This window comes from Arvicanthis niloticus, chromosome 1, assembly GCF_011762505.2.
Source record: "Arvicanthis niloticus isolate mArvNil1 chromosome 1, mArvNil1.pat.X, whole genome shotgun sequence".
Taxonomy (NCBI): Eukaryota; Metazoa; Chordata; class Mammalia; order Rodentia; family Muridae; genus Arvicanthis; species Arvicanthis niloticus.
In genome coordinates this window covers 37,269,008-37,295,441 of record NC_047658.1, presented here as the reverse complement: position 1 = coordinate 37,295,441, position 26,434 = coordinate 37,269,008, and the positions used below count along the sequence as shown (strand labels likewise).

Genomic DNA, 26,434 nt, shown 5'->3' with positions numbered 1-26,434 from the left:
CTAGTGCCCAGTTGGCTGCCTCTGGCCTTTTCATTTTTATTTAACAGTGTGCTGGTAAAGAAAGAACCAAAAGCTACTCATCACCATAAAGTCCCAGGGCAGACTGGCTTTAAACGTTTGTCATCTGGAATTTAATTAGTATTTTTCTTTCATCTTTTTTTTTTATAATGCTACCTTGGCATTTATTCAAGAAAACCTGTAATTTTAATACTGATTCAGTACAGATCTAGAGAGTTATGACAGAGTCCCACAATTTTTCTGAGAAGAATTTTGCACAGTAAGAGGTGTCTCCTCAATATTCAATGACTACAAAGTGAACCTCCAGCTCAGTGGTGCTCAGTGTAGAAGATTGCACTTGGTTTTGCCCTTCTCCATGATAAAACACTATGATCCAAGGAATTTATAGAAGGAGAGATGTATTTGGTCTTAAGGGTCCCAGAGTAATAAGAATGTATCACCATGACAAGGAAGTAGCAGGCATCACAGCAGATATGGGTCAGTGGCAGCAAGCCATGAATGTACATTTTGAACTAAAAGCAGAGAGAACCAGTTGGGAGCAGGACAAGACCTTGAAGCTCTTGAAGCCTGTCTCCAGTGGCACACTTCCTCCAGCAAGGCCATACCTCCTAAGCCTCCCCAAACAGTGCCACCAGTTGGGCGCCAAGTGTTCAAATGCACGTGCCTATGGTAGACATCTCGTTCAAACCAACACAAGGATTAACTCTCTTTTCTTTATTATCAAAACAATACCTAACCAGTGTAAAAATACTAGAAACTTGGTAGATTATAGGCAGGTGCATGCATGATAAATTAGGTAAGTAGGAAATCAAACCAAGCAGCTTTGTTGTTGTTTCAATTACTATCTCATGGATAGAGTCCAAAACAAATAGATGGACATGTTACTTGTTGCTTCCCCATCCCACCACTGCCTATGCCTGCGCTCTGAGCCTCTCTGTGAGCTTCAGGGCTAACCCTGCATACTGCAACCGCTAGGGACTCTGGCTGGGTTTGTCCCATGTGAGACACTCCTAAGAGAAAGGGTGACGGGGGTGAGCAGCATGTTTGTCTCCAGCTGCCCATTTTCTCAGGCATTTTTTGACCACAGACCCCGCTCTGTGGAGCACTTCTCTATTGCCTATGTTTTGTCCAGACCTTGGGAATGTGACTCCCTCCTTTCTATGGTCAGGCCTTTGATGATGACTGCTCCCACTCTGGCTAAGTCTGGGATTTTCTATTTTTTGCTGATTACCTGCCCACCACCTTTCAGTCAACATTTGAACATGTGTATTAATGTGCCTCCCCATCCCCAAAACCCTTGTTCAAAACAGTGTGGGAGGGAGGGTTTACTTGCACTTATGGGTTTAGAAGGTTCTGTCCATGTTTACTTGGCTCTGTGAATCTCTGTACCTGTTGTGGGGCAGGACATCATACATAGCAGGGTAGAGGACTTCCTCTCTGTTGTAGACAAGAAGCATTGAAAGGGGAATACAGAAGAGCAGAGAGGAGGGCATAGCTTCATACCAAGGCGTTGTCCTCTCCTCATGGCCATGGCAGAAGGCATGGGAAACAGAGGCATGGGGACCTGGACAAAGTGGTGGTGATGGATTAATTCACCCCGACCACAGGGAATGCCTGAGCCTTCATGTTCTAAGGCCATTGAGTGGCTTAGTTCATCTCTTTCACTACCTGTGCATCAAGCTGTCACTTTGCTATTAACTTTTAAATGTTTCTTCTGCCTTCTGTTTAACAATCGTTTCTGCTTTGAGTGTATTGCAGAGAGAAACTCCATCTGTTGCCTGATTTTCTTTCATTTTTGGCCTTAATGTTTTTCTCTCACAAGACATCTTACTTAATGTTTTAATATAGTCAATCATGTTCATCATTTTTTTTTTTTTTTTTACAATTTATGCCCTTTGCCTTGTTTAAGAAATGCAGTTAACTCTTTTGTTCATGGTAATTATGTTTTACAAACAAATTTTGTAGGACTAAGTAAGAATGACAGGGCTTGGCTCTTTCAAGCCCCCACTCATACCCTTTTTGCCAACTGATGTATACAGAATCTTGACTATTTAAATGTATATTATATATACATATATTTGTTTATATTTTGATATATTTGTTATATATAATATTACATGTAATATTATATATTATACACTATTGATTCATTAGCATTGACTTCATGGCCCCCTGTGCTATTGATCATGCCTAGATGAACATATGACACTTATGTTCTCTGCAAGGCATACCACAGTGTTCTTACACTCCAGGACTCTAGATAGCACTACAACATGGCCCCAGGGATGAGTATACAGTGAATCAGTAACAGAAAAACACAACCAAGACATACAACACTAACTCAACCATAAAGACAGTATTGTGTTGTTTTTAGCCTTACTGGGAATGGATACATTGGGTAACTCAAAGACATGGCCGCTCTTCATATATCTAAAATGGCTGCAAAAGCACTCTGGGAACAGTGAGGGGAATGCAGAAGATACGGCTCGGTAGCCCTGAGCAGGTGCTCTGTGAGTGTGAGAGAGACCCCAGTTTGAGTTTGAAGCTCTAAGGTTCAAGTGAAAACCAAGGATGACTGCAGACACCCACAGCCTCAGCCTGGGGGAAAGCGTAGACAGGGAGATCCTGAGTACTCACTGGCCAGCGATCTAAGCCAGAGGACAAGCTTAGGGGGAGACCCTGGCTCAAGTCAGAGGGTGATAGAGGAAAACACTGAGCGTCCTGCTGTGGCCTCCACATACTCATGGGTACATGTACCACACACAAGGATGCCACAGACATACACAGTGCACATGTGTCCAGACCAGTTGTGTGTGTGTGGGGGGGGGACGGGCAGCAGAGATAAAGAGAAAGAAGGGGAGATTTGTGAGTTAGAAATAAATCTTAACAAGTAGCCAAATTTGCATATACAAAATTCACAAATAACAAGAGACACCTATCTGCCTCTCCCTCAGAGGTACAGACTGCGTTCATATTTTACTCAAAAGTTTCATTTGCATATTGCAGACTTACAGTTCTCCCCTGTGGATGGCGTGACACTGCTGATGGTTCTCCATACATAGGTGATGGGCCTGGTGTCATCTATTCTGACCTAAGCCTTTCCTGTTGATTTGCCATGTGTCATGGCTCCTGGCTCTTAGGAGCTTTTCTGCTCTTTGTCCACCTTCCTGCTTTCTTACTGATCCTGTCCCAACCTCACTCACTCTGGTATTATAGCTAGATCATTTCTACGAGTTCCTCGGTTGTGCTGTGTGTGTTGGTAGCTTGTTTTCACCACTCTGGAATTTTCCATCTGTGTATAAACGACAGCATGTTCAACCTGCCCTGTAAAAGGAAACTCGCTGTTGGCAGCAGAGCTGGCCAGAGCGAACACCTGTGTGCTCATGCACAGGCCATGGGGTGAGCGCATCTCAGGAAGACCGGTGAAAATATTCAACTTTAAAAGATAATACCAAATTATTTCCCTTAATGAATTCAGTTATCAGTTCCACCTGAAATGTCTCAGTATCCTTGCTGACTCCCAGTATATCGCATGGCTATTGATAGAATTTGTCTGCCCAGCAGGTTATCTTGTGGTTTTGATGTACATTTCTCAGCTATTACTGAAATCTGTTTCTACTGTCATTTATTTATTTATTTACTATTTTTTTTATTTGTGTGTGTGTGTGCATTTCTATCTGTCTCTCTGTCTACATGTATGTCTGTGTGTGTGTTTGTATGTCTGTGCCTATGTATATGTGTCTGTGTGTGTGTCTCTGTGTGAGCCTGTGTGTTTGTCTGTGTGTCTATGTGTATGCTTGTGTGTCTGTATGTGTGTGCCTTTGTGTGTGTCTTTGTGTGTATGTGCCTGTGTATGTCTGTGTGTGAGTGTCTCTGTTTGTATGTGCTTGTGTGTGTCTATGTGTGTGTGTGTATGTCTGTGTGTGAGTGTCTCTGTTTGTGTGTTTGTGTCTGTGTTTGCATGTCTGTGCCTATGTGTGTCTGTGTGTTTATGTCTATCTGTGACTGTCTGTATCTGTTTATGTGCCTGTGTGTGTGTCTTTGTGTGTGTGTGTGTATGTCTCTGTGTGTCTCTGTGTGCATGTCTGTGTGTCTGTGTGTATGTGTCTCTGTGCCTGTTTTGTTTGCTATTTTCCAAACATAATGATATGCTTCTGCATTAACTTCTCTCCACATTCACCTTTTTAATCTGTTTGGCAATGCACTCCATGTGTGTTGTATGGACAGCTATTTCTTTTGACATTGTTGACGAACTCATTCTTTCCATAAAAATCTATTTTTTGCCTTGTTAGTCACACATCAAGTTCTAATATTTCTTTGCACCCTTTTCTGCCAAATATGTCTGATTTCCTCTCTCTGCCGCATTGTTATTCCTTAGTATCTGCAGGGTATTTCTGAAGATGCCTAAGTACCTTATAGAAAATGTACAGTGTTAGCATATATCCTGTATTCTCATGTAGACTTAGAATAGCATGATACCAGCAATGTAATTCTATGCAGATATTGTTTTACTGTGTTGTTTTAAAGACTAATGACAATAAGAAAAGTCCACGGATGAGAAGACTCGGTGGACAAAAGTGCTTGCAAGGCTGATGTTGTGAGTTCTTCTCTAGAGTTCACAGTATAAGAAGAGAAAGGACTCCCCACAGTTGCCCTCTGACCTCCACACATGCATGCATCATGTCATGGCTTTATTTGCACCCTCACGTCCTCACATAATTAGAAATAAACGAATACTTTAAGTATCTATATGTTCGCTATAACTTCATTTTCCCCCGAATCTTTCCATCCACAGTTGGTTCATGGACAGTGGGACTGTGCCATGACTTCCTCAACTACAGTCTCTTTCTAAGTACCCACAGTCTTCCCACACTTTTCTGTCTTTACTCATGACTATGTTCCTAGTTTCCTTGCTAATACCAATGACATTCTTTGAAGAATACATCCTGGTTCTGGGCAGTATGAAGAATGCATACTGCTATCTGCCTTGTCTGGAACAACACTGCTTGAGTATCATAGTTAATTTAACTACTTGAATACATTACTGGGTTCCTGTACAGATAATTACATTCTAATTTGAATATTTTTATTATCTCATCAGCCTCCTGCCCAGAGTTAAATAATGAGTGCTAAGAATATTGCCCCATGTCCTACATATTCGCCGTAGAGTTTCTTGAGTTATAGAAGTTTCTGTCCATTTCTAGCATGTTAAAATATTTTAATAATAGTGTTGAAAAAACTCCTATATTATATGAAAATATTGAGATGACTATATAGTGGTTTGCATTTAACATGGTGAGTAGCATTAAGACAGTAAATTATATTAAAATAGAAATAAACTAAGCTCAGTGACAAGGTGGAGTTTTTGTATGTAGTAGATTTTAGCTTGTCAACATCTTTTTTTTTCAATTGAATATTTTATTTATTTACAATAGAGATGTCATCCTGTTTCCCCATTTCCCCTCCCTAGAACTCCCTATCCTATACCCCTCTTCCTTTATGCTTTTATACCATTTTGATTACATGCATGTATTAAAGTCAGTTCTAGGTTGAGGGTCTAGCAGTACAATAGATGCAAATAGTTGAGGAACAAACAATACAATAAACACAAATAGTCAAAGAAAAAGCAAGGCATTAAGCCCAGTTATGTGAATACTCCCACGATCACTGTTTCTAAAGGCCTATCAGGATGACCAAAGTATCTGGGCCTACTTCCCTATCCTAGCCCAAGGTGATTTTCATGTCTGAAGCCTATTTCCCTGTTCTAACCTAAAATTTAGATTTCTGTCTGAAATTACTTCTTTGTTCTAGCCTAATATTTAGATTCCTACCTGAGATTACTTCTTCGTTGTAGCCTACAATTTAGATTCCTACCTGAAATTACTTCTTTGTTCTAGTCTAATGTCAGATTGCTGCTTAAAGCCTACTTCCTTCTCTTTGGCCAATGTCATATTCCTGCCAAGCAGCTCCAAAGGCTCTCCACCTCTCCCCCTTTTTTATTTTGTTAACAAGACTGAGTGTGTCTTAGGTCATTCTGACAAGAATGCCTTCCTTACCCACCATGGAATATGCATTATCAAAGGCAATGCACTTCTGTCTTAGGTTGGTAAGGCTCTGTGCAGAATCTTATCAGTACTTGGCTTGCCAGCCTGTTAATTTAATAACTCTGTCTAGGGGTCCATTTTCAGGTTTAAGCCATGTACTTTGGCTGCCAACATGTTGATGTTGTTAAAGATAAGCTTTAACATGATGAACAGGAATAAAAGTATTCCCAGGACAAGAAGGGCTAGCCTGATCAAGCTATAAATGCCATTCCTGAGGTTTGTCCAAAATGGAAATACTGAGCTCAGGCCATAGATAATTTTATCGGCATTATCTGCAGCATCAAAGGTCAACAGAGCAGCATTCTTTAAATTCATAATTTCAGTATGCAAAGTTAAAACACCCAGAGAGGTGTTAGGATTATGCCACATATCCTACAGGTGTCTTTAAACTTTTTTCTAATTATAATGACAATCATTGTGAATTTCAAAAGTTATACTACTCCAATAATATTTGTCATGACACTTGGGATGGCTCCTAACTCTTGAACCCCGAACCTCATTCAGGTAATTTGAATGCGTTATACAGCATCATTTGTTGTTCCAGATACCTATATAAATCCTTTTGTATACTCAATACATTAGTAACATTTTTTTTGCTAGATGGTTAACAAAAATAGTTTTCTTAACTCCTTGTGTCAATGCTATTGCAGAAGCAGTGGTTCTAGCAATTAATGGAATTAAAGCTCTTGTACCAGCAATAACCAAGCCTGCTACCCTCTTGCTTCTGCTTAAAGCCCAACTCACTTCTTCCAGCACTTTCAAGCTTTTTTTCAGAGAATCAAGGTTTTCTAATACTCAGGGCAGTGAGACAAAAGCTGGTTGATAGACCCCTGTAACAGAGATGCCAGGTTTCAACACACTAACATAATTGGAAAATATACAGTCAATGCAACTTAGAATAAATGCTATAGAAGAGATAAAACCAATTTTAGCTTGACAATTAAAAGAGCCTTAGAACATGCACTAACCCTTGTTTGAAATCCAGATCCTGTCCCAACATTATCTTTTGCTATCCTAACATCATAGTGAACTGCAGCTAGCTTCCAAATATGTCTCTGACAAAGTCCAGATCCAGTCTTCCAAAAGTAGACTGATATGTCCCATATTGGATTCATTTCTAGACCAGTACATGAATGAGTCTTAATAGCTGGGCACCTTTAAGAAGAATACAAGAGACATAATTTCTCTTTTTGATTGTCTATCCCACAAGGTCTAAAATCTTGAGGCAAGGCAGCTTGTCCCATCTGGGATATAGTCAAGCACAGGTGGGTCAGGAACATATGTCCAATACAGCTCCCCAGTCACCCTTGTCAGGATACTCAGCAAGCTCATAGGTCAGTATCATTCTTTGTCTCAGCAACAGTATGTCTCACCAATCTTTTTAAAGTTCCATGGGCCTCTTCCACAATACTTTGGCCTTGAGAATTATACAAAATCCTCATATTAAATTGTTGACAAAAAGTCTCGACTGCTCAACTACAATTGCCAGGCCCATTATCTGTTTTTTTTTTTTTTAAATTGGATATTTTATTTATTTACCTTTCAATGTTATCTCCTCTCCCATTCTCCCCCCAAACCCCTTATCCCACCCCCTCCTCCTATTTCTATGAGGGTGTGCTCCCACCATCCTCCCATTCCCGCCTCCCTGCTTTCAAATTCCCCAACAGTAGGGAATCCAAACTTTCAGGCACCAAGGGCCTCCACTTCCACTGATGCCTGACAAGACCAGCCTCAACTACCTATACAAGTGGAGCCATGAGTCCCTCCCTTTGTGTTCTCTGGCTAGAGGTTTTAGAATGGCTACTCCAGCTTGTTTCTTAGGACTATTTGCTTAAAAAATTGTTTTCCAGTCTTTTACTCTAAGGCAAAGTCTGTCTTTGTCACTGAGGTGGGTTTCCTGTATGCAGCAAAATGCTGGGTCCTGTTTATGTATCCAGTCCATTAGCCTATGTCTTTTAATTGGGGAATTGAGTCCATTGATGTTAAGAGATATTAAGGAGAGGAGATTGTTGCTTCCTGTTATTTTTGTTATTAGTGGTGGCATTGTTTGTGTGGCTATCTTCTTTTGGACTTGTTGGAAGAGGATTACTTTCTTGCTCTTTCTAGGGTATAATTTCCCTCTTTGTATTGGAGCTTTCCTGCCATTATCCTTTGTAGTGCTGATTTGTGGAAAGATATTGTGTAAATTTGGTTTTGTTGTGGAATATCTTGGTTTCTCCATCTATGGTAATTGAGAGTTTTGCTGAGTATAGTAGCCTGGGCTGGCATTTATGTTCTCTTAGGGTCTGCATGACATCTGTCCAGGATCTTCTGGCTTTTATAAAAGTATCTGGTGAGAAGTCTGGTGTAATTCTGATAGGTCTGCCTTTATATGTTACTTGGCCTTTTTCCCTTACTGCATTTAATATTCTTTCTTTGTTTTGTGCATTTGGTGTTTTGATAATTATATGATGGGAGGTATTTCTTTTCTGGTCTAGTCTATTTGGCATTCTGTCAGCTTCTTGTATGTGCATGGGCATCTCTTTCTTTAGGTTAGGGAAGTTTTCTTCTATAATTTTGTTAAAGATATTTATTGGCCCTTTAAGTTGGGAGTCTTCACTCTCTTCTATACCTATTATCCTTAGGTTTGGTTTTCTCATTGTGTCCTGGATTTCATGGATGTTTTGTGTTAAGAACTTTTTGCATTTTGCATTTTCTTTGACAGTTGTGTCAATATTCTCTATGGTATCTTCTGCACCTGAGATTTTCTCTTCTATCTCTTACATTCTCTTGGTGATACTTGCATCTATGATTCCTGATTGCTTTCTTAGGTTTTCTATCTCTATGGTAGTCTCCCTTTTTGATTTCTTTATTGTTTCTCCTTCCATTTTTATGTACTGGATGGTTTCATTCAATTCTTTCACCTGTTTGGTTGTGTTCTCTTGTAATTCTTTAAGGGATTTTTGTGTTTCCTCTTTAAGGGCTTCTACCTATTTACATGTGTTCTCCTCAAATTCTTTGAGAGTGTTATTTATGTCCTTCTTAAAGTCCTCTATCATCATCATTAGAAGTGATTTTAAATCTGAATCTTGCTTTCCTGGTGATATGGGGAATTCAGGACTTTCTAGTGTGGGAGAACTAAGTTCTTATGATGCCAAGTACCCTGGGTTGCTGATGCTTATGTTCTTGCACTTGCTTTTTGCCATCTGGATCTCCTTAGTGCTACCTGCCCTGTCTCTGACTGGAGCCTGTCTTTCCTATTATCTTGGTTGTGTCAGAACTGTGTGGAATGGGTGTTGCTACTGGGTTAGAGCTGAGATCCAAGATCTGCTCAGTGCTCAGGCCCAGACCAGAAGGAACCAGTGCTCTGGGCCAGGAGTGAATTTCTGGGTTCCAGTGGGTCCCAGTTACTCCCTGTTTGGGGCAGGTGTTGCTGTCTCCTTACCTAAGATACTGCTCGGGTTAGAGCTCCTGGGAGGCCCACTTCCTCTGGGTTTTGTGAGAGTGAGTTCTACATCTTGATCTGAAGGCAGCAAAGAGATTGTTACTTCCACACTAGGCAGAGCTTGAATCCTCAAAGCCCGCCTACACAGTGATGCATTTCCTCCAACTGCTTGTCAACATCTTATGTAGGGTATTCCTCAATTCATCTGGAAGATTTTTTTTTTCTGTTTTTCTTTTCACATCTAGATCTGTAATCCAGCTGTTGTAACAGAGGCTACATGATACACCATGTTCCCCCTGACTTTTAAACTACTTTGTTGAGAATTTCATTCAGTGTTTTGACCACATTCACACCCTTCCTTTATCCCCCAAGATCCACCCCTTCCCTACCAACCCAGTGTTGTGGCCTTTCAAAATTTAAACCCATCAGGTATAGTCAGTGCTACTCAAATCCTCTTGGATGTATAGCCTTCCACTGGAGTGTGGTTGACCCACCAGGGACCACACTTCAAAAGAAAGCTGGCTCCCTCTCTCAGAAGCTACCAATTGCCAACAGCTCCTTAGCTGATGTTTCATTGCCTGTGCAGCATCTGTGTGAGAAGTAGCTCTTGGTGCTCAGAGCCAGACCAGTCTGCTTACATTCCACAGTCCTAAACAGGATGCTCGCACCTTGAATGCAATGCTTACTGCCCCTCCCCAGCTGGTGCATTCACCTTTGTTGTATGGCTGCCTTATTTCAGTTCCTTTCCTAGGATCTGAACTCTAGCTATCCAGACAGACTTCTGCATCCAACCACTGCCTCTTGCAGAAACAAATTAAGTGGGTAGGGACCTGCTCCACAATAGTCAAATTCTTTGAAATGAATAAATGTGAATAAATAATGAATAAATGAAATAATAAACAAATGAAAAAATGTGGAAAATGGAAGCCACATTATATATATATATATATATATATATATATATATATATATATATATATACACACACACACACACACACACACACACATTAATTATAACTATTAAAACCACGAGGGTAGTTTTGTGTGTCTTGTTTTACTGAGTCATTTTCTACATTACTCTATGAAAACATTAAATTTATTTTTTCTCTGCGTGTGGTTGGAGATGTGGGAATTAAATACAATTTCCTTCTAGCCTCAACTTAAAATTCAAAAGAGCACAATGTGATAGCTTATTCATTTTCAAACGATGGTTTAAGATCCTCTGTTTTAAACAAACCGTTCTACCATCTACAGTGATAGAAGACTCGGCCTCTGGCCTTGCTGTCATTTAAGATGAAGTAGGAATATTTTGTATTTCCACCATAGGATCTAAGACTTCACCTCCTTTCAAACTAACAAACCAGCCTGTTGTTTCTGGTTGCTGTTATTTCTATGACAGAAGATAGGAGACTCCTGGTTTGGAGATGGGAAGTCTAATTGCTCACAACAGAAGCACTGTGCAGAGTGGTTGATCTGGGTCTGCCCTTGGTCAGAGATCCCATCCTAGATGCCTGAACACACAGTGACTCAGGTGACAGAAGAAGAAGAACGTGGAACTTGAGGAATTGGTGCCTGTGTACCAAACCTACACTTTGTCTGGGCGCATGTCACCTCCTTCCTCTTTCTTCAGATTGCTTATTGCAAACTCAGCCCAGGAAAGTGAGCTGTACAGAGCAGTCAAGGTCTCAGTCAGCAGGAACTTGGAGGTGTGCCCACACCCATGGCAGACTGCCTCCTGCAACACAGATCAGTGAATGTCAGGTAAGAGCACCTGGTCAGTGTCAGACATGCCAAGGCAATGACCAGTCCAAGGAGCAGGTATCTAAGACAATAATCCAAGTAAATCTCAACACCACCCACATTCAATTATATCATATTTATTGTCTCATATTTATTGTCTCTGAGTCTCTGTTTCATGTTTGAGGCTTTACAGGATGGTACCTTGGCTGATAATGGCCTACGAAACCCCGTTCATTATTCAAAGAAAGAAAACATGTCAGAAGAGAAAAACAAGTAGATGAACCAGTAGAAAGGAATCTAAGAGCTTGTCATCTGCACAAGGACAGTTTCAGAAAGACTCAGAAACCAAAGCCTGAGCTTTGAGTTTCCTAGTGTGGAGATCTGTGAGATCTCCTTACTGACTCCCGTCTCTAGGAATTATGCTGTTACTCTCCAGATTTACTTGGAGTGGAGAGAATTTTCAGAGAGTTCATCATGTGCCCAAGTATATAAGACATTTCTTCCTCTTGCTTTTGTTCTGTGCATGATGTGTCTGTGTGAGAGAGACTTCCTTAGGTGTTGGTGTTAATAACTTTGGAGAGTAACTGTGCAGAATGTGCAGAGGTCAGACTCGGGTGTCATCAGTGACAGAGGTGCTGTTTCCATGCTTGTCATTTCGACCAACCATGTAAAGGGACTTTACAAACCATGAATTTTAGCACCATGGAGCTCTCCTGAGAAAGGGACTTTAAGGAAACACTTAAACCTAATTCTAGGGGTGTGCAGCTAGAAGAAGCCAAAGACTGAAGCAGCTGGGGAATTGGTGGGAAAGGAGTCAATTTGGCATGTGTTTCAAATAAACACACTTCACAAGACATAAAGCAGTGTTTGCCTCCAGATGTGTATTCATAACAAAAAGTTATGAGGCTGGGAGTGTGTGCAAAATTAGTGCTATTTTTAGGACATTTGTTTCAATGACAGTGGGACATGTGGTCATTAAAGTTGAAATTCCTGATGTTTTTATTCTGTTTCTAGCTATGCTGCATTGATAGGGATCACTGTTTTAGTTATCGTTTGGAATTACCCTCAGAGACATGTAAAATATATAATGAAGAGTTCTGTACATTGCAGAGACTCATCTTCTACAGGACATTGGTTGGGAAATCTCTTCCCCATCTCTCCCTTCACATTCCACCCCCCCCCACACACACACACACAATACCAATACATGGCTGTATTGGCTTGGCCTCTGAAGTATCACTCAGACTTCCATGGTCTCCATACTTCCGTGGTCTGTGATCACAGCCCTCTTCAGTAGCACATCACCAGTCACTTCAGTGTTTCCAGACTTTCAACCAACAAATATTTGCTGAGCCCCATTGAAGCTCAGGTTTGGTGCCATACCCTTTAAATTGCTTTCTTGTTCGTTTGTAAATGAAGATCTTTTTGCCATTTTTCCAACATCGGCCATTTTTCATTGGTAACTCATTTCCCACAAGACACAGTTCAAGCTCCTTATCCTCTCTCTAGCACATGGTGCATGTGTCCTGTTTCATGACCAGGCTCTTACCCTGCTCCGTCTTTAGTGGCTGCAGGAGCACAGAGAGCATATAAGTGGCCATAGCAACTTCGCACAGCCTGTTGAGCTCTGCCATGGTCTGAAACAAAAAATACCACCCAAGGTAGTATAACCAGGGATTTACCTCCTGCCTGAAGCAACCACCAAATGTTTGAGGATGCAATAAAGAACTGTGCTCCCTTGGAGAAGGTTAGCAAACAAGGGGAATACCATAGTCCCCTCTCCTGCTGACTTCCTGAAGAAACTTCCCAGGGATTGGTGCTAAGGAAAGGGACTTAGGATCCCCCCTGAGGCTTCCTGAACTAAGGAGACACAACTGAGTGTGTGAGATTGCCAAGCCATGGAGTAGAGGTCTCAGGATAGAGCTCAGGAGAGGGGAGACCTGCACGTAGACAGAACCCTGGGCTCTGTGGAGGGTGTCCCTCCAGTAGTCAGAACACTGTTAGCATATGCTGGGTAAGAGATTACTGAGGCCAGGGAAAGAGACACTTGAATGGATAGAGGTGCAGAGCCCAGGCTCACAGAGCTGGGCAGAATCTGATTTTCCATTGTTTAGCCATATCAAGGTGGCCTTACCTCCAGGATGGGAATAATGAGCCTGAGACTGAGACTTGCTACGTCTCAAAATTCAGACTCCTGTCTCTGACTTCACATTTACACTAGGCCATACAACCTTGAGAACCATGAAATGCCATGAGCTAAGTTTATCCTCCATAATATTGTCACAGTTACCCTCTTTTGTAACTCACAAGTTGGCCTTGAGGTTCTGAGAGAAGGGACCAGACAGTCATTTCTGCAGTGACAGAACACTGGCCCGTGACTACAGGAACAAGGCCTAGAGTTGCTGCTGGACTAGACAGACGGACGGACACAGAGATCACCATGCATGCACAATGTCCGTCACTTAGGACATCATCTTCTGTTTCCTCTCAAGGATGCTCACCCTTTGGTAGAACATCACAGCTAACCTCAAAATCCTTGTCCTTCTGTGAAAAGATAGTCTCTACTGGTAGCTTTTTGGATGTGTATATTTTGCCTGCTCTAAAACGCTGTATCATTGGTCAGTTTTGTGAATTTTGGTCGGGTTTTTGACTCCTGTTTATGGCATAGATTTGAAAATGAATCTCCTAAAGAAGAATGAGTTACCTTTGAACAGTTAAATGCCGTGAGGTAGGCTCCCTAAGACAAAGAACAATGCCATTAAGTATACCCTCCATGATGGAGAATAACACCATGGAGCATGGCAAACAAGTCGAAAGTGCCTTTGTCATCTCGTTAGACTTATGGTTACTCCCAGTAGTCAGGGTCCCAGCTAGTGCTACAAGGAAAGAAAAATAAGCAGCAGAAAAATTTCAGAGAAACAACATTTGTAGATTGCTTGATTCTCTGTGTAAAAAATGCCAAAGTACCTTTAAAAATGGCTAGAACTAATGAATTCAAGGCCACAAGATACCACATGAAAACACACACTCACACACAAATCACATTTCTTTAAACTCACAACGAGCATGTGGAAATTAAAAGGACAAAAATGAACTGCAGCCTAAACTTTATCCAATAATTAACTCAAAATGGGTCATGGGCATGAACATAAATTACATGTTTAGAAAAGAAACATGTGAAAATGTTTAAGTATTTAGAATTAGGCTGACTTGGTACCCAAAGCATGGCCCACAGAGAGAAAGAGGGGGTGGAGAGAAGGAGAGAGATTGGATAATAAAACATAAAACCTTGTGCTGTTTGCTCATACTTAATACTCAATATATTCAAAATACTAAATGCATGAACACTCATGTATCCTCCATGAAAAGTTCACATGCAGTGGACTGAACATCCCCTCTTCCAAATTCATATGCTGAAATCCTGAGCCCAGTATGATTTAATTAGGGCATCAGGCCTCCAGGAAGTGAGGTCATGAAGGCAGAGTTCTCCAAGGATTTGAGTCCTTGTTGCAGAACCCAGAAAGCTTGCTGCCCTGTTCCCATGAGTTGAAACCACAGCAAGAAGGTGGTCACCACATCCTACACTCAGCCTCCAAAGGTGGAAAGCAAATTCCCTGTTGCTATGGCCACCCATCTGGTAGCATTTTTGTTATTGCCCCAAACCTCAGGCACCATGGGAGATGCTCAGAAAGATCCTCTGCAGCTTGAAAAAAATAATTTGCAAGTCACACTCCTGAGAAAGAACTGGTATATTAAAAAAAAAAAATTTAAAAGCCAGGAATGAAAATGCAAACAAGCCAATGGGAAAATGAGCAAAACCTGAAAGATATTTTACTAAGGGAGAGCCAGATGGCAAATAGCAAGCAAAGAGAAATTGTTCAACGTCTTTTACGCATCAGGGAAATTGAAACTCGAGCTGGATTGGTAAATCCACGCATACCTATCAGGACAGTTAAAACAGAAGCCACATAAAATGTTTGCAATGATGTGGGGAAACCGGGTCACTCGTGCATCATGGGTGTGAATATAAAATGGTCCAGCCATCCTAGAGAGCAGTTTGACTGTTCTTTACGAAACCAACTATGCAATTACCATACCCAGCGATTGCTGCCTTGAACAATTGCCACAGAGAAATAAAAACCTACATTCACACAAACACCCGCAAGTTGTATTTGTATTAGTCCCAAATTGCTTATCACCCAGGTACTCCTCAACTGGTGATAGTTAAACTAATTGGGGGAGCACCTATAGGGCGGAATACTACTCAGCAATACAAAGGAATGGACTGTTAATATGTAAAATCTTAGTGAATCTCAAACCAACTGTGCTGAATTTAAAAAGAAAATGCAAAAAGTCTCAGCCTTTCTGATTGTATTTATATAACATTCTTGAAACAAGTATTGTGGAACAAGCTAGTCGTTGATGGTAGGTGGTTGGGAAGCAGTGGGGGTGGGGAAAGGAGGGTGTTTTATGAGACGTAGCATGTGAGACCCACAGTGTTCAGTGTTTTAACTGTGCTGTCCGTATCCTGGCTGTGATAGCGGGCTAAGCTGTGGGTTTGCAGGATGCTACCCATGGGCACACATGATAACGCCGCATTATTCCTGACATGTGAATCTACAGTTATCTAAATATAAAAAGTGCCGTTTAAAAGCTTGACATTTTATTAAACATTCATCAGAGTGTCGAGTGTCAGTGTGATTGATAAAAATTACCCACCTTCTTACATGAATATCCCAGTATTTCCTTAGCTATTTTACTGACTTCTTAGCAATTATCAAAATTATGAAAGACATATTTTAGTATTAAGAACAGTTTGAGCTGCACAGTAAAGAAATAAACAAATGTGTGTGTGTGTGTTTGAAGGCTACTAATCTGAGTATGTATATAAACTACAGCCATGCAGAAAGCCAACCTGTGAAGCAGCTGGCTGCTGGGCCCATGCTGTGCCAGACCCAGGCCCAAGTGTGCCCTGGGCTCTGTGTCTGTGTGAGAACTGACTGCTCTCCTCCTTCCTCTCCTGCAGGATCTCCTCTTCAGTGTCTGTGCCCTCAATGTCCTCTCCACCATTGTGTGCGCCCTGGCCACAGCTGTGTGCTGTATGCAGATGGTGTCCGCTGATGTCCTGCAGATGGTGAGTGCCTTCAGTCCGCCCCGGGCCCTTTCAGTGTGGCCGGTCCAGCCCTCTCTCCTCTAACCAGCTTGAGTCCAATATAGACATGCAGAAATGGCTCCTTCCGGGTAGAGAATCATGAGATCTATCAGGCCAAACTGCCCAGAGACCCTTGGGGACACCTCCTGCTGCCCTCTGAAGAAGGGGACTCTGATTATTTGCTGCTGTTGCCTCACTGCAGACATCAGCAGAGGTCTGTGTTATGATAGAGTACGGGCCCCCCTGCAGAGCCCCTGGAGTGTGTCCCTGAGTAAGTGGAAGTCTTGCCTTGCTGGACACCCTGCAGATTCAGAACCTTCAGAGCAAGGCCTGTCCTCCTGCAGAATTCCCTGTAATAGAAGTTTGAGGTTGTTAGAAGATTTCTCAGAATGAAAAACTGCCATCCTTTGCCTGTGAAATTTGCTAATTAACCCCTGAGATCATGGTCTAGTGACCCTCATCTGGTGTTATGGCCAGGGTCTTTTTTTTTTTTTTTTTTTTTTAAAGACCTTCTGCTTCCATGGGAGTGGTGAGGCCAAAGCAGGGGGTCACACGCTTATTAATAAACATCTCTGAACACACACTTCATAAATTGTGAAGGCTCTTTGTCTTGGCATGAATGGAACACAGCCCGGGGTTCAGTCCATTACTGTGAAACTCATATTAAAGAGGCGCTGGTATTGGTTTTTGGTTTAGCAGCCACTCTTGTGCCCATTCTCCCTCCTCCCCCACCTGCATCTGCTGTCTCTGTCTGCCTTAGTTGGTTTTCTCTTACTATAAGAAAATACCCAAGACTAAGTAATTTATAAAGAAAGCAGGTTTATTTAGCATCCAGTTCTAGAAGGTGGGGAGCCCAAGATTGCACAACTGTGTGTGGTTAGCTTCTGATGTAAAACCTCATGGCAAATGGCAGAAGGAAAGGGGGTGTATGAGGGAGATAGACTATAAGAACTAGCCTTCTTTTATTTTTTTAACAGCCCTGCCCCCAAGTGGTAGCTAACTCTGCTTATTAGAGTGAGTCCTTGCTCTCTCTATAGTATTAATCTATTCACAAGGGGTTGACTCCTGTTATCCAAGCACTTCCCAGTAAGTCAGCCTCCCAACACCACCATTTTGGGCTGGGACAAACCACATGCTAGCCCAGGCTCTCTATGTGCATCTCTGTGTCTTTCAGCCTGACCTGCAAGGCCACCGTGACCTCCACCCAATGCTTTCTGCATTTCATGAAAGGACAAGTTATTCCTGTAGTGGGTTTTTCTTTTAAATCTTCCCCCCACCCCCACCCACCCTTTAGCAGTGCATCTGTTAATCAAGATATAAGGCCAGAGAGCATCATTACCAATATGTTAAAACTCCGTTGGTCCTAATTGTATGTGGCATGCAGCCTGGCGCCCACAGCATACATCCACACAGCTGTCATAGCGAGCTGACCTTTCTGAGAGGTCGCAGTATTCTGAAAGGTGTCTAATTAAGCAGTTATTCAGCAGGATGAACTGTTGGCCTCATTCATTGAGGCCTCGTGTTGGCAATTTTCTCCAGCATGCTGTATAAAGGAAAGGTTAACTACCAGAAGGTTCGACCCATCTCAGTAAAGTTTGCTATTGATCCGTAAATATTCACACCAGTTCAACCAAACTAACAGAACTGAAGCCTGCAGAAGATAGCAATATGCGTTCCCCTACTTTTAAACATGAAAATAAAAATTACCAGCTAAATAAGAATAAGGCATATTCTAACTGTGTAACCTTTTAGAATTAAGCCAAAACACACATTGTTCTTATTGGAGGCCATGTTGAACAGTAGGCCTGGGGTCCTGTGTCTAGCATGTCTACATCTGAGCCCCACTGCCTCTGCATAAGTGGTGACTTTGAGCACACCACTGAACCCACTTGCCCAGTAGTTTCCTTGCATATGAAATGGGCCTCACAGGACAACCTGTGCTGTATAAAGGTGATCTCTGTTGCTTTTTTTGTTTGATATTTTTATTTCTTGTCAGTGCAGGGGTTGGAGCCTTGAGGGTGGGCAAGAGTTCTACCTCTTTGCTATGCCCCCAGCTTTATCTTCATTTCTTTTTAATATGGTGAGAGTATCAGCCAATTAATGGACACCACAGTAATGACATCACAACTATACCATCACAGTAATGACATCACAGTGGTGCCATCAGAGTCATGACACCACAGTAATACCATCAGAATTATGACATCACAGTGATACCATCACAGTAATGACATCACAGCTGTGTTGTCACAGCTATGACAGAGTGGTTTTGAACATACTGTTTTACTGTACTTTTCTAACTCTGTAAACAAGCAAACTATTACAGAAATTACAAAGGCTGTGTCTGAATTTTCTGTTGTAATAACAAAATACCCTAGGGTAGACTCCTATAAAGAGGGTATTTAGATCACTCTTTTGAAAGCCAAAGGGTCAAAACAACATAGCGCCTGCACTCATCAATACCCCTGACCTGTGTCACGGCATGGCGGTTGGCATGGCAGACAGCATGGCAAATGGCATCACAGTGGGAGCAGACATGTTCATAACAAACTCTCTGAACTGGAAACATGGCATGACTTCCTTCCAAAGACCTTGCCTCAGTCACCTATCTGTACTCCACCATCCCCACCCTTCCTAGGAGTCCTCATCTCTGAAAGGTTCCACACCACTTCCCAGAAGCACCATGTTGAGGACCAACCCCCCAACACACAGGGACAGTGGAGGGCTAAACACACCCAAGCCATAACAAGGGGCCACCAGAAACCTCCTGGCTTAGAAGTGGGAATAGTTGAGCTGCCTGCTGACGAGGCCTTCTGTGGCCATATGCTGTGGGATAGGTAAGGGTCTGGTCTCCTAATCAGACTGAGCTATGTGTGCCTAGTACTGTGGGGGAGTCAGAGGGAAGAGCTGGTTATAGCCATGGTGGCTTTGAGACCAGCTTATAAACCTATAGTCATATCCTACCTACTGGTCTTAGTTCTTTTGTGCTAAAGGCCATTAAGTATTTGAGCCTTTCTGTCTAACCAAAACTGCTGAGAGGTTGGATCATATAGCATATGTGTCTTAGTTAGGATTTCCATTGCTGTGAAGAGACACCATGACCAAGGCAACTCTTATAAAGGACAACATTTAATTGGGGCTGGCTTACCGTTCTGAGGTTCAGTCCAGTATCATCATGGCAGAGGCGTGGCAGCACCTAGGTAGGCATGGTGCTGAAGGAGCTGAGAGTTCTACGTCTTGTTCCAAATGCAAACAGAAGAAGTTTGACTTCCACATGGCTAGGAAGAGGGTCTCAAAACCCACCCCCACAGTGATACACTTTCTTCAACAAGGCCACACCTACTTCAAAAGGGCCACACCTCCTAATAGTGCCACTTCCTGGGCCAAGCATATTTAAACCACCACAATATGGAAATGGGTTTTTAAAAACATGGTGACCACATGGAGTATAGCTGGCCCAGACTGGCTGTGGTGGCTGCATCTTAGAAAAAGTGAGCTGGCCCAAGGGGGATGTGGATACACCCAGTCCAATGGAGCCAGGGTGTTTGGGGGATGCCTTGAAATCTCTTTTCAGGCTTCATACTTCATTTCTTTCAGCTACTTAATTAAAGGAATACTATATGGTCATTGGAAGAAGCTAAATTGTATAGCAGTACATAAAGAAAAACAGTTAATGACCTTCCTCACCTGCCCATGGAAGAGACAAATGCTAAACTTTTGCAGCAAGCCCTTCCACTCATCCATTATATCTGTGTTCTGATAGAGATGTGGATAGATAACCGTCTTCCCTCCGGTGCCTCTTCCCTAGCCTCATGGTTGTGAGGTGGTACCCACTGTAGTTTAAATTTGCACTTTTCCCATGATTAATGCTGTTGCTCCCCCTTCTGTGTGTTTAATGGCTACTTACAGATCTTCTGCAGAGAAATGGACTTCATTTTGCCCAGTTTTATCATTTAGCTGTCTCTTATTGCGGAGTCACAGGGTTCCTCATGCCCTCTGGATACACGTCTCTCTTCAGAAGTGTGCAAATGTTTTCCCCTCTTCCGTTGATTAGCTTCACCCTTGGTCATATCTCTCAAACCACAGCATTTTAGTTTGAATAAGGCCCAGTGTGTCTCTTGTGTCTGTTCCTGGCTTTATTTTGGTGTCCTGTCTCCCTAGCGCCTGATCTTAGAAAATGAAACTGTTCAGTCTGAAAGTTGTGTAGTCTCCAGTTGATGTTTAGGTACATCTTGAGCTGAGTGTCACATGCATTGTGTGGCAGAGGCCCGGTTTTGTGCGGTTCCTAGCACCTTTTCATGAACTGCAAATGGTAACCCACTGAGTTCCTACTGCTACTTGGCTAGTGTCAGTGGGTGGTAGCGAGTTGACCACAAATGCATGTATGGGGATCTCGGTTCTATTTCATCAGTCTTCTGTCTGCCTGTATGACTATCCCATAGAGCCTTGGTTACCAGAATGTTACAAGAACTTGTAAGAGAATCCTCCACCTTCATTTCTCCTCAAGCTGGTTGTGAAAATTCTGTCCCCTGGATTTCCCTATGAATTTCAAAATCAGTATGTCAATTTCTGAAAAATAATCTCACTGGGGTTGTATTAAATCTGTGTGGCAGTTCTGTCATAAGCCGCTCACCACAATCTCGGTGTCATCTTCCCTTGTTTTGACATCTCAATTCTGGCTGCCTTTCCATCAGTGAGCTCAGCTGTGCCCCGTAGTACTTGCCAATCACTCTTCTGTTGTTTTTACTCCAGATTCTCAAATTGAGAAGTAGTATTTAAGTATGCATGTCTCTGTGTGTCTAAGTGTGTCTGTGTGCATGTTTGTCTGTCTGTGTGTATGTGTATGGGTGTGTTTATGTAGATAGGGAGGGTCTGCATATGTGTGTCTGTGTATGTGTCTATATGCATGTCTGTATGTCTGTGTATGTATATGTGTCTGTATGTGTATGTGTCTGTATGTATGTGTGTATGTGTGTGTGTGTATGTATGTATGTATGTATGTATGAATCTGTGTGTCTGTGTGATACTGGAGATTGCACCCCAGGTCTTGTACATGTTTGGCAAGTATCATACCGCATCTGCAGCTCCTCTAAGAAGAACTAATTCATGACAAGAACACTATGGGGCAGCAGACCCTGTGAGCACTTGTGCAGCCTCCTGCTGCCCACTCCTGATAACCAACACTAACGGCTGCTTTCAGAGAGAACCATAAGGTACTTCTGATGCACGTACCCAGCTCCTGATGCCCGATATAAATACCTTCATAAAAAAACTCTCCACATAGAGGTGCTGGGCTGAGTCCCAAATATGTGGCACAGACTGACACATTCGACCTATTTGCTCTGTTGCCTCCTTAGCTGATTTTCAGAGCCACCAGGCTCCTATAGTTTGCTTGTAGATACAGGCAACTCAAGGTCGTTACCACACCCAGGAGCTCAGCACACTATTAGAACTTTAGAATTCTAAGTACCCACATCTTCCTTATAATGTGAGTGCATGTTGGGGATAATTAGCAGCAGTGAGAGCTAACATCATGAATGCCTGAGATGGCAAGTGTTATTACTATTGTCAGAAGCACTGAAGCCCAGCAATTCTACATGTGCAGAATACTAGCTGCATGGTGATGCAATTCCATTTATTTACATAGCTCAGTAGAGATGGCGTTTTATCTCCTAAGTGTTTCCACTCTTGTTTCTGGTTTTGTTTTTAAAAGTAATCTTATGTTCCTTCCCATTTCCCTCGCTGCCACCTTAGCTTCAGGGACATCCTCATCTGTTACACAGTTTGCTTGTCACTGTCATCTCGTGGGGTGGCCCTGTGTTCTCACCTCTACTCGCATGGTTCACTAAGTAGAAACCCTATCGCACAGGCCTGATAACTGTGAGCATGGAGCTAGAAGGTGTACGGGATACTCAAGGTCATCACCCAGGAGTTCATCAGTCATCCAGATGGATCTAGAATGCTGAAGGAAAGCTGGGACAGCCTCTGTTTCTGGGGGAACAGGAAGGCAGTGCTGGGCAGGCTTCAGGCAAATCCCACCGTGAGACACCCAGACTGTTGCTGACCAACCCTGCTTTTTACCTTGTTCCATGCAGCAGATCAGACATGGAGAGGAGAGGGGAGGTAGTGAGGAGAGGGGAGGGGAGGAGGGAGGGGAGGGGTGGGAGCTAGAGACTATGACAGAGGCTTCCATGTGAGCCTTTTGGTGCTGTGACAGAGGATGGCATTTCATATTATAATCCTAGTGGCACCACGAAAAGGGAGCCTGAGACTGATAGGTCACTAAGGTACCCAGAGTCACATGGGCCTCAGTGGTTGGTCAGTGTCTGCAGACTAGGCATTTGACTCATAGTTTGAGGTCCATTAACTTCTTCATGGTCTCCTCCCGACTGTAGAAGCTAGGCTGTGTGGGCTGAGCCAACTTTAGGAGCTTCATGTTGTAGGCCTTTGGAAGCTGCCTAGGGCCAAGTAACTGTGTTCTCAGTGCCCCTTGCTTTCAAGGACTTGTGTTCCTGGAAGAAGCCCCCCCCCCCCCCAACCGATAGGACATAGGGTCTCAGTCAGATGCACACTGCTAGTGTATGAGAGACAAACCCAGGGTGTATCTATGAACACCTCAGACATCTTCCACATACAAGTGTACTGGTGTCCATGTGGTTTAGACAGCTCAGGGAAGACAGGACCAGCCAGGACGGAAGAGATGACTTAGAGCCCACTTCTTACCCTCTCTAGGAGATGTAGAATTGCCCTTTATACCTGACCATGTTGTTGTAGACATGAGGCCCCAGAGTAGGGAGTCTGAGTGGGGAGGATGTGGGCTGGAAGACAGACCTCCCAGTCACCAGTGTTCTGCCTGGTCCTGAAGGAGGCCTGGCAGCTTGCCAGTGAGAAGGAGCTAGGTTGCTAGAAAGAGGAAACAAAGCACGTGTGGTATGAAGGATGGCTGAGCAGACCTTGTTCAAAGCAGGGGGTGTTTGGCACCGGCTGGAAGGAAGCTGGAAACTGGGCGGGATTCAGTGTGAAGAGCCCTGATGGTGAGTTTTCCCAACAGCATGAGCTCATCTGGGTTGCTTTAAAAATAGCTCCTGCACAAGATGGGGGCTGCATCCCAGAAGCAGAGACTGAGCGGCCCTGTCGGTTTCTTCTCGGGGGCAGGAGAGCAAGGGTCGCACCACAGCAGAGAAGTATCCATCCATTCACTCCACTAACGCTGGCCGAGTGTGTGCTGTGCCCCATTTAGGAAAGAGTAAGGCCGTCAAACACAGGCAACCTGACAGTTGATGCAGTCAGTACTTTTCTGTTGCTGTGATTAAAGCACCATGACAAAGGCAACTTATAAAGGAAAGCATCTTGTGGGGCTTACAGTTCCCGAGGATTACAGTGCATGGCAGTAGAATGGAGATACGGTGATATGGTGGCAGGAACAGTGAGATGAGAGCTCACCTCTCAAAGCACAAACAGGAGGCAGACAGAGATAACTGGAGTGGGAGTCTTGAAACCTCAAAGCCTGCCACTATTGACACACTTAAATCCAGCAAGGGCACACCTCCTAACCCTTCCCAAACAGTTCCACCAACTAACTATTCAAATTCATGTTTGAATATAAGAGGGCCATTCTCATGCAGATCACCTCAGCTGGGGGAGAAGTAACCACCAGTTGGGTTTCTGACAGTTGGTTAGCCAGGTTTGTGAGGGTGAAGGAACACAGAAAGGTGCTTTTTACATGGGACCCACTATCCATTTAGAGTTGGGGGAACAGTAGGGATGGGAAGAGCCAAGACTGCCTTAATTCTGGTCCTGAGGCTGCCTGTTAGACTCTCCAGCAGCTGCTATGGGTAGGTCCTACATGAGGCCATTGGCCAGGGAGCCTGGGAAATGTAGTCCGCCAACTTTGAGCCTCAGCATCTCAGATCAGAAGACAAAGTTCACCAGCTTCACCTTGAACTGTTACGTCGACCCTGTCCTCACTGGACACACACTATTAGTGGAAAGGAGAGAATCCTGTGAGACAGGTGAGCTTCATTTTGGGAATGCAAAAAGCCTAAGAAAAGGCTCCACTTGACAGGACTCTGGGAGTTTCTTTGGAGATGGGGCCAGCACACCCAAGAAAGGCAATCGTACTCAGAATGGATACCCTTGTCTTTTAACCTTTGTCAAGCCTCTATTGTCAGGTGTTTTTGCATTTCATTAGTTTTGCTTGAGTATACTCTTATCGATTCTTCTAATTTCTGGTAGAGACTAATTCAAAATATTTCCTTACCAGACCTCAAGAACATTTGTGGCCCCCTCACCATGATGCTATTGTGAAACGATTGTGGAGCAGGCAAGAGATTTAACAGCTTTTGAGCCAGAGGATGACAGCACACATCCAACCCACTCACAGCCACCAGCCCCCCTCTAATTTCCAACAATTAAAGAAGCAGCAACGAACAAGACCAGCTGAAAGGGCAGGGAACATGCTATGTGTTGGGAAGGCTGGTAGGGGCCATTTTTAATCCAATGCATCCCCATTTAAGTGTAGCCATCAGCCCACAGCACACTGATTTCTCTGCATTTGATCATATTCTGAACCCTGGACTCACCCCTGCTAATACCGAAATTCTCCAACTGCCTGCTCCTGTGTCTTCACCCGCCAACCCTATCCCTGCCACCCCATGGTACTCCATTCCACACAGTCCTAACATTGCCACTGCCTCCTGCATATCCCCAGAATTAAAATTGACTAGATCCTTATTGTTTTGCTCTTCTGAAACACATCGTTCACTGGTCACCCGTTTTTTTTGTTTTTTTTTTTTTTTTTTTTTTTTTTTTTTTGCGTCTGGATGCTCTCCTGCAGCCCCCAGCCTTTGCTACACCACCAGTCTTTGATGGCCCATTTAGATATCATCTGCTTCCTGAATGCAGACCATCCCTCCCCCCCCCCACCACCACCACCACCATGCGTTCCCACACTGATTAGGAAGCTATTGTGCTTAACTGTGTACAAGTGACTCTTTTGTTTCTTTCCTCTTACTTCACTGACATGCTATGGGAAGGCCCAGAGCCCATGCAGTGCGGCTCATTTCACACCTCTAGATGAAATAGTGTCTCAGGGCACTTTTGTGGAACAGGCAATCTCTTGCAGGAGTGACCCAAGGGTGGAAAGAGAAACAAGTATTAGTTAGTACTTCTGATACAGAGATCCAGGCAGACAGCACTCATTTTGTTAAAGTGTGTTCCCCTTGATATTTTTAAGTGGCATCCAGTGTGCATGATTGCCCCACAGAATATTCTGGAGCTCATGGGTAACATTCTCCACCTTTAGAGCAATGTCCTACAAAGTGTGTGGATCCCCTAGAGTGTCCAAAGGGGCCACAGTGAGCTATAAAGAAGTGTGTGAGCCATGCCAGGCTCACAATGCAGGCCTGAAATACTTTGTTCAGAAAGGGACTTGTGTATGGGGTATGTGCCAAGTGATCAGCACTTGATAGGAACTTCGTGATAGGAACTTGCTGGGTGAGCATGCTCCAGGTGTAGCCGTTTCTCATACAGTGCTGTTTTGAAGCATGCATAGCAGGCATCCTTTAGCTGCAGTGTTTAGGCATTACACTCACAGGAATGAGGTTTCCCAGTGGGAAGCAGAACAGAGGCAGGCTTCCAAGGTGGTCCTCTCAGAGCTGTCCTTTGTAAAGTATGTGTTTAGTGGTCGTGGCTCGGCAGGTTAAACTAAGCATTTTACCCTGAAAAGTGAAGTGTGTGGAGTTAGCTCCATTAGCCGCCAGCTATACAAGACCTGGGATGATGCTGCTTCTTTCTCTGTGCTTTCCAGTTCTTCCCACAGAGGTCTCACTCTGCCAACACTGCCTGTGTGACTCCCCACGGCACCATTCTCCACCAGACTCTGGACTTTGATGAGTTTATTGCTCCACTTCCGCCTCCGCCCTACTACCCTCCGGAGTACACCTGTACGCCCACAGCGGAGGCCCACAGGTCAGTATTCCGTCCAGTGTCCTGA

At 43.4% G+C, this 26,434-nt stretch overlaps 1 protein-coding gene across 1 annotated transcript in view; it reads left to right on the top strand.

Moving 5' to 3' along the window:
* The window catches only part of Entrep2 (endosomal transmembrane epsin interactor 2), a 399,942-nt gene that overhangs the window by 351,420 nt on the left and 22,088 nt on the right, over positions 1 to 26,434 (top strand). Inside the window, exons 5-6 of the mRNA XM_034484687.2 lie at positions 16,315 to 16,422; positions 26,249 to 26,409. Of these exons, the coding sequence (XP_034340578.1) occupies positions 16,315 to 16,422; positions 26,249 to 26,409 (269 nt within the window). The remainder of the gene's footprint in view (positions 1 to 16,314; positions 16,423 to 26,248; positions 26,410 to 26,434) is intronic.